General features: G+C 41.6%; 1 protein-coding gene across 1 annotated transcript in view; it reads right to left on the reverse strand.

The window, feature by feature from the left end:
• LOC101846598 (alpha-crystallin B chain) overlaps positions 1–9,075 on the reverse strand; it is a 40,118-nt gene that overhangs the window by 2,268 nt on the left and 28,775 nt on the right. The window contains exons 2-3 of the mRNA XM_005103843.2: positions 5,846–6,160; positions 946–1,048 (exon numbers count right to left, since the gene is read on the reverse strand). Coding sequence (XP_005103900.1) covers positions 946–1,048; positions 5,846–6,090 — 348 coding nt within the window. The 5' untranslated portion in view covers positions 6,091–6,160. The remainder of the gene's footprint in view (positions 1–945; positions 1,049–5,845; positions 6,161–9,075) is intronic.

Raw genomic sequence — 9,075 nt, forward strand, 5'->3', positions numbered from 1 at the left:
CCCCCAACCACCCACACAGAACATCACAGAACGTGACCAAAGGCTTACGGCAATGAGTACAATGTACTGTTAATTACTTGATGTCTTTGCCCTTGATTGAAATAAAATCTGCCTTGGTCGTGTGTTAGACAGTCAGTACGAGTAGATCTAATTAAACTTTTAAAGTAAACTATTAATGTTAGTGTTAGCTCTCACTGGAAAAATTGAAGGCAAACGAGGCAGGGGAAGGCCCAGAAAAACCTACTTAAAGAACCTAAACAGATGGGTAATGGAGATAGATCAGCGGGTAACGTAGTTTTTTTTAAAGAGCATCTGGGCAAAGGAATGAATGGAGAACCATGATCGCCGATGTCTGCTGCAGATCTGGCACATTGTGATAATGATTAACGAGATAGAGTGATGCAGGTAAGGGTGTCGGCATCTCATCACTGATGTGTACCTTGATTTCTGCTCAAAATCAGGTTGCAGTGTCTTTTTGAAAAGAATTTAAAAAATCATACTCTGATTGTCGCGATAAGGTAATCTGGAAGAAGGTTATAATAATAAATAGGTAGAGGTGTATTAGGCCGTAGAAAACCCCTCATTAGACTGAAACTGACCAAAAGCCAAGATGTTGTCGACCGTTGTCCTAAAAATTGACCAAAGGCTAAAACAAGTAACCCCCGTCCTCTCCCCTCACCACCCACTCAGGTAGCGTGTCCGTAAATAAGATCAGAGGCTAAAGAAAACACCGCCTCCACTCCCACTCCCACTCCCAGGTAACCACCCGAAATGTCCAAGAATGTGACGGCAATACATTCATAAGGACGTATAGATTTACGTACATGCCGAATGCCAGCACCCCCCCCCCCACCTTCTCCATCCCCGTCCCAACTGCCCACTCAGCACGTCCAAGAACATAACCGATACATGCCAAAGCAAGCAGCCCCCGCCATCTCCCCTCACCTTTCTTCCGGGAGATTCCTCTGTGTGTTTGGCTTGAACCATGAGCTGGTTGTTCATTGTTTTCACCGTGATCTCCTCAGGCTTGAAATCTTTGCAGTCGAATCTGAAACAGGCGAACAACTCATTAAATAAATCACGTGCGCTTCTTCTTCTTCTTCTTCTTCTTTTTCAGGTGTATGGTTTCGAACAGGCATTTACGATCATAGTACCCCATTCCATACTGCTGTCAGTCCTCCTGATCAGCTCAGTTTTTGGTGATGTTTTTCATAAAGTCAGAAAGCTGTTCCGGCCATCTGTTTTTTGTTCACTGTTGTCCTCTGCACTTCTTTCTTTCTATCTTTCCATACAGCAGCACTTTGCTCTATTTATTCTAATTTGTTCTACCTATTCCGAGCGAATATCAATTGTCTTCTCCTTATGGTTCTAGTTAGAGACTTGAAAATTTCTTTAGATACCAGTGGCGTTCGCGTTGTAAAGGTAAGGCTACCAGTGCCTGCACGTATAAGACTATAGTGCGGTCAAAAACTCGCTGTGCAACTTGTCCCCAAATGTCTTCTTAACTGGATAATCAATGTCACCCATAATTTGCACAGCAGTTTGTATCAATTTATCTTAACTTAAACATATTTGTCCACAACAATTGAGGCTAAATTGATAAAACTCTTCTTCATAAATGTATATAAAATACGACAAGCCTCCTTCTCGCGGAAAATGGAAATGTTCACAGCACTTCCCACACATTTTGTATACGCATATGGCCTACGTCACAGCTAACCAAAGACACATTTTTATGGCAAAATTACGAGTACTTACAAGAAAACTAATTTTATAGTGAACACTTTCAGCACTAAAAGTTATCAAAACATGCATTCAATAACCATAATCTAGGGATTAGGAAAAAAAAATAACGCACTTGCTTTTAAAAGCGATATAATCTGCGGCTGTAAACCTTTTAAAATCTGTAGAAACCACCCTCCGGGATTTTTTATTAGTATTTATTAAGGAATTTTCTAGAATACAGCTAACAGGTGTTTACAACAATATTGATCTGCTAAAACAAATTGATATAACTGGCTATGTTAAAGCTGGTGAGTTTATGTTAGATAGTTGAGGAGATATTTGACAATAAGTTGCGCCACGAATTTTGACCGCACTGTAGTATAAGGCGTCAGTTCAGGACGTGCCTGTTGATGTCAGTTTTATCAAGTATTTCTCTTTACAGACCTGCAGAGGGATCACCCAAGCAAAAAGCAGAGACGAGCGGCTAAACAGATGAGCCAATGCAGAAACAGGAAGATCTCTCTTCGGGTACATGGACAAACACAACCTCAAAGACCCTTCGAACCTCTTCTGTAGAGCCGATGAGACTTTGATCTTCAGCGCCCGCACAGGACACTTACATACCAACAAGTACATTAACAGAATAAACCTCATTTGGGAACTCCATTGCAGACACTGTGACTACCACGAGGAGACCGTTGAACATCTTCTCCTTCACAGCCCAAACCTGGCAGCTCTTCGACGCAAGCTCCTACACACACCTACAGACTTAAAATCCTGCTGTACTCTGGGGTTGACCAAATGACAAGGACAAGTGGTTACTTAAGGGAGGCATTGCGCTGACAAGAGCTAAATGCTCGCAGCTAAAGGATTTGAAAACAACAACAACATCAAGCATCTCCGTCGGTCTGCTAACCTGTATCTCACTCAGGCCCGAGCGGTTAGCCCTGGCAGACAGGGGCAAAGCAGCCCGCCTCTTAATGTTCTAGATTGGACCAAAGCAAGAGGTGTTAAACATTTATGATCAGTAGGTCAGTCTGTCAGTGCCATTTTCTGAGACAGGATAAATTCTGAATTGTTTTTCAGACCCGTTGAAAAAAAAGGACCCCCTCCTCCCCGACGAAAAAAAAATAAAAAAAATAAATAATTCCCCAGAGCTTGTGGAGTAAAATAACGTTGCTACCTTTACTACTCACTTGCAAGTAAATATTTTCAGAAAGGCAAATTAGTTCAAAGCATGGGTTGCAGAGTTCGTCATAGTTTCATTTATTTCTGACTTCTTTTTTTCACCCAGCGTTTATAAATACCCCAGACGGTGTCACGTGACGACAGAGACGTGTGTCGGTATTTAGTCAAGACAACGTTACAGAACGAAAACTCCTTTTCTGCGCATGCAGTTCCGCTATTCCTTTGTCCCTCTCCAGTACAAGTAATGTAAATTTAAGGGGAACAACGGGTAAGGGGTATGCTAAGCTCGAACTTTAAAAACGAAGTATATATAGACCCTTGTAACCGGGAACAAAGTCACGAGGTATACAGACCCTGTTGGGGAAATCTTTTGTGAATCCGGAGAGAGAGAGAGAGAGAGAGAGAGAGAGAGAGAGAGAGAGAGAGAGAGAGGAGAGAGATGGAGAGAGACCGAAAAATAGAGAGGGTGACTGCTCGATTGAAATTATGACATTTTTCTTTTCTTCAAATAGTCTTATTCATTCCTCAAACTCCAAAACGGAGGAAAAGCGATCGTTCATAGAAAAGACATCTGCAATCTTCATTTAGATCTAGGTCTTGAAACTAGACCTATGCTTTATGTCTGTCTGTCTAGATCTAGACCTAGGCCATAGATCTAGAAGAAGCTAGGTCTACACTGAGCCAAGAGGGTGCTGAAACTTTCTGAAATCATAAAAGATTTTCCCTACCGGGTTTGTATACTTCGTCACTTTGTCCCCGGTTAACGGGCCTGTATTTTTTAATACACTCCCATTAATCCCTAAAAAAAAAGACCCTAACAACATTTTGCCCGGCGTCTCGAGAAATTACCTTGGTAACTAAAGAGGGTGGGACTTATAACAGCTACTAAAAACGTTGCCTCGCGAGAGTTTTGGCCCCTTGATATGAATATTGGGTCAAGTGGGGGAACGTGCTCTTTGACTTTCGCCCGCTTTTCTGTATCACTGCTGTGTGATGTCAAGGTGTCTCAGAGGCCCTCGAACCATGTAGGTTTTATATTTGGTCGTTCTCAAGCCTTGTTCCCATTGACGTTGTCTGTCAATGTCTCTTTTCCTTGGCATTCTCACGAAGCTGAATAGATCTGTCAGTGTCTCTGACCCACATTTCGGGTAATTTAATTTTGCCACGACTTCTGTATATTGGTCTGGCTAACCCAGATTTCGGGTGTTTCCTGAAATCTTGACCTACACCAAAAGTGGGCATTGGCCTAGCTATAGGAAAAGTTTGGTTTCAGTGATGTGTACGTATTTGTTTGGCTACAGAGAAAACTCTCCTAGTCTTTTAAAGAAACAGCAAACTTTCAAAGTTTTTTTAATGGGCTAACTAAATAAAAAAAATGGCTGACAATGCAGGTGAAGAGTTTACTACATTTCCCAGTTGAAAATGACCCTAAAGACTGATATTTTCATATCAGGCAATTTTTTTTCTTCAAATTTTGTCTGTAATGTATCAATTTTCCCTTGAGTACTGTTTCACATAATAGTACCAATCTGTTTCATAGAAAATGCATAAAATGTAATGCTCACATGGGTTCCGATAGGCTAGACCATTTAACCCAATGATAAAGAGTTGACAAGCTTGGTGTGTTAGCCCACTGTACAGGGGATAGACCATTTGTATACTTCGATGAAGGGTTAGTCCAGATAGATAGGTATGCCTTATTTTGGATGGGATGGCCTATTTCGCCCTCAGATTTGCTTCAAAAGTTTTCTGCATATCTGCACAACGTTTTTGTCTATTTTTTGATCGTGTAATTAACCGTCCGGAGTTTATACCGATACGACAGACAAGGTCATATCTGACTCATATGCAAAACCACTGAAGAGTTCATTTGAAAGTAGATACACAGGGATAGATTTCATGGGTACAAGAACTTTACCTTCGATCTTTTTCAAAACAGCAATTTTCGGGGTAGCCACCTTGTGCTTAAAGGCGAGCTTTTTTTTCCAGCTTAAGCTCTACTTGCACGCCGGAAAGCTAACCCAAAGATGAAATAGTTGTTTCAAGCATTGTGGTGAATGTTTTCAATTTAAGAAACATATTATTCCGAAATATGGCGAGCACCTCACACGCTACACTAATGTGAGTTGAAGAATATTGTTCACGACTGATTTCGAAACATATGTTTGAGTAGTTCAGTTCAGTTCAGCTGCTTCAGGTGTTTTTCTTTTTCATGATACATGCCAAGGAACAAATTATCATGGCTGGGGGCTGTGCGTCACAAAGGCTAGACGTATACAACCGGGAAGAACTGGTTTATGAGAGAATAACGTGAAGGCTAAGCTTTGAAAAAGACCGACCACCTAGAACCCCCCCCCCCCCCCGCCTCCGCCAGAAAAAAAAGCTGGTGAAATAATACTATTCCTGTATGCAAAGTATACTGAGGGTGGTGACAAGCTTAAAAGGGAACCCTTCCTCCCCCTCCCCCTCCACCTCCCCCATCACCCCCCCCCACTTCTTAAAGCAATTCAGAAAAAAAAACGAATATAAAATCCCCCCCCCCACTTACAATATGGAAAAAACGAATATAAAAAGTATGTCTTTAACAGCTGAACGTGTTGAATTGTTGCTAATGGAAGTATCATCGTGGATGCTTACATGGAGACGGGTATCATGGGAATAAGACATTTCCATCTAAATGTAGGTGTTTTACAGCCCAAACAACACCATTTAGATAAGTTGGGAGGCGGGCCAAAAGACTCGCTAGAAATCGAACTGAGGTCTATGTGTGTATGCGTTCTTTAGTCAACACTTGGTATAATGTTACGAGTGAAAACTGTATCTGAAAGAATTGTTGTACAATCAATGGGCCGCCACGTATGAAACGTGTCACTATATTTCCTAAAACAAACAGAACACTAACTAATCAAATCATGCCAACCTGTGACCGTACCTCAAAGACAGCCTCTTGTTGCCTTCAGCATCGCTGACGATTGGCCTCTCGGGCTTGATCATGCTGGAACCAAAGTCGTTAAAGTCCAGAGCTTTCAGGGTGAACATCTCCTTACGCATGCGCTCGAGCTCCTTGTCAAACTCGTCCCACTCGGAGTCCATGCCCTTGAAGGCATCGCTGAACACTTTGCGCTGACGTTCGAAAAAGCTCCAGGTTTCTCTACGGAGTGGGACAAGGTGCTCCATTGTGGACTGTGATTGGCTAGGGATTTACGGGAGAGGAAGAATGGAACCCAAGGCGTTTTCTGTACAAAATCTGCAAAGATAAGATAAGATAAGATAAGATAAGATAAGATAAGATAAGATAAGATAAGATAAGATGAGATAAGATGAGATGAGACGAGGTGAGATAAGAAGAGAAGATAAAATAAGGTAGGATAAGATGAGGTAGAGGGCCATTTTTCGTGGTCTTACCTCAGAATCTGAATTGCACCTTACGTTCATAGAAAAATTTCAATGAATAGAAAAATAAAGCTAACGACCTCAGACGCATCTCTCAATTCATTTACAGGAAAGATGAGTACACTTATTCGAAATAAGGGATTAGTGAAGACATTGGAGTGACTTGGAGTATATCTGCAAGAACGGATAGATTATTGTAAATTCTGACTTCATGAAATAATCAATAATATATGATATAACAGAAGCAACTCAAAGAAAAGCACGTTGTTGGCGTAAATACTTTTGTAACTAGCTATTGCTACATCCATTTTGTCCTTTTTTTTTGCTAATTCAAAGTCTTTTGGATGTATCCCCCCCTACTGCCCCCACCTCCTCAATGAATACACAATAATGTTCCTCAGTTAGGCCGGTCCCAGGGTGGCTCTAAGAGTCTGACCTGTAGCTCGCCTAGCTCGCACCGTGCAAATGAACGTATACCTTATCGTTTGCCTTAGCAGCGTCGCTGTATGGTCTGTCTGTTGTCCGCTGAGCTGCGCGACGCGTCAGACGTGCTATTCAACTGTGTTGTAAAACACGTCAGACATGTGTCGCACGCAGCCTTGTTTCGTGTTTATTTTCGACTGAAATTCTTCACAGAACCTCAAAATCAGCAAGAAGTAAGTATTATTAGGCGCTTTACTGTTAGATATTGATCAACACTTGACTACAAAATCCCAAGAAATACACTTTATCCTACAATAAGATTTCGAATCGAGAAGCTGACCTAGTTTCCACAGATTACATTCATAGGCCTGTCTGTGTGCTTCTAGCCTAGTGCGGCTGTGCTGGCACGCAGAGTGCGATTGGCGAGCTACAGGTCAGACCTACAGAGCCACTCTGCGGGGGGTTGGCGGGTGCTCTGGTGTGATCTGCTCCTTCTTTCCTATCAAACACCTATCATCCTTATCTACCCTCCTTCTTTTTTATGTTTGTTACTCGCTTGTAACACCTCTAATCTTCTGGCGCTCATATGACCTTACGCAGTTGCGAGCGCCGAAAAAACTCTACTAAAACAAAAAACAAAATAAGAGCCACTCTGGGAACGGCCTTAGTTGTGTTATACAATTACACAGGCAGATAGATAGATAGATAGATAGATGGATGAATGGATGGATGTTTGGATGGAAGGATGGATGGATGAATGGACGGACGGACGGACGGACAGACAGACAGATATATAGATAGATAGATAGATAGATGGATGGACGGTTGGATGGATGGATGGATGGATGGATGGATAGACAGATATCATGGAGACCCAAATGTAGCCCCACGGACTGTGGAGGATCTGAATATGTGTGGGTTACTAGGTCAAGTCATTTCTGACTGGGAGTCCCACGTTTATTTTTACCATACCCCCACATACTAAGTTCACATATCCCCAATTGAACATCTGCGAGGTGTTTTAGCTTTAGTGAGAATTTTACTTACGGTATTACAACACAGTATGGTTACAAGAGAGTAACAAACACAAAGAAGAAAAAGGAAGGATGAGGGCGATATACAAATAATAATATTTGAGAGGAAAGAAGGAGCAAATCACACCAGAGCAATCGCCAACCACTCGCCCTGCGAGGCTACGCATGGATATCAAAAGTCAAAGAGGGAAATGATAAAGAATAGACGTTATCCTCTCAACAGAGTGTGTGGTGTAGCGGTTAGGAGCCTGGCAATCGCACGCAGTAGACGCGAGTTCCATTCCCGATGGATAAGAATTACTATCGAGTATCTCCGTCTTTGTGCAAGAACGTTGTGCCCCTCTCAGTCCTAGTTGGCTCTTACAGACATGGTCGAAACAGTCTGCATCCTAAATTACCGAGTGTCTAAAGAAAAAGAAAGACCCATGTAAAGCGAAATAGTTTGGTCATCTTTGGAAACATTATATTTTTAAAACAACTTCAAATAAACGAAATTCAACCAGGGGGACCTCATATTTGTCAATGTGAAAAAAAAAATCAGAAAAAAATTCTAAAAATATCAAACAAAATTTTTTAAAAGCCTCAATTTTGTGAAAAAAAACGCAAAACTTTGCAACTTCTTAAAAATCATCCATGTCGGTTTATTTCAAATGGTCACTATGTGTGTGTTTAAAACAACTGTATACTAACCTAATATTGCATGCCCAAATAAGGTAGCTAGTTAAATTGTAGGCTTCAGGTGTTGACCACATTATTATCTCTCCATGCAAGCTCAAACACGCCACTAGATATATTTAGAATAACCCTGCGGTATGTCTCTGGGTAAATTCCCTAGACCTCCTGTTCAACAATGAGTTTCAGCTGTTGGATTGTTAGCGGGTTTTTAGAAAAGTATGTCAGTCAGCAAACTCTAAAATAAATAATAGAAGTGTTCAGGTCAAGGGAATAAAAGTGACCATTCATTCATTGAAAATTTTCGACTCATAACCGTCATCCAAATCTTCCTTGTAATCGTGAGGGGCCACTTTTGACCTTCGGAGTGTGGCCCCATTCCATCGCAACTCATCCCCCTCAACAACTCAACACCCTCTCCTCCCTAAACTTCTAAACTATCTCAGCACGGCGAGATGTCCATCTGGTGTAATTGTGATAGTGTTACCTCTTGTTCTGAAAGCAGAACAGGCCGATCACGCCACTGTTACTGAATGCTTTCAAGATTTAAAATTTGGAAAAAACAAGACCACACAATTTCATGCGGCACGTATTGACCTTCTGATTGGGTTTTTGGTCATACTTTTAATCGAATGTCCCC

The sequence above is a fragment of the Aplysia californica genome, unplaced genomic scaffold, assembly GCF_000002075.1.
Source record: "Aplysia californica isolate F4 #8 unplaced genomic scaffold, AplCal3.0 scaffold00392, whole genome shotgun sequence".
In the NCBI taxonomy this organism is placed as follows: Eukaryota; Metazoa; Mollusca; class Gastropoda; order Aplysiida; family Aplysiidae; genus Aplysia; species Aplysia californica.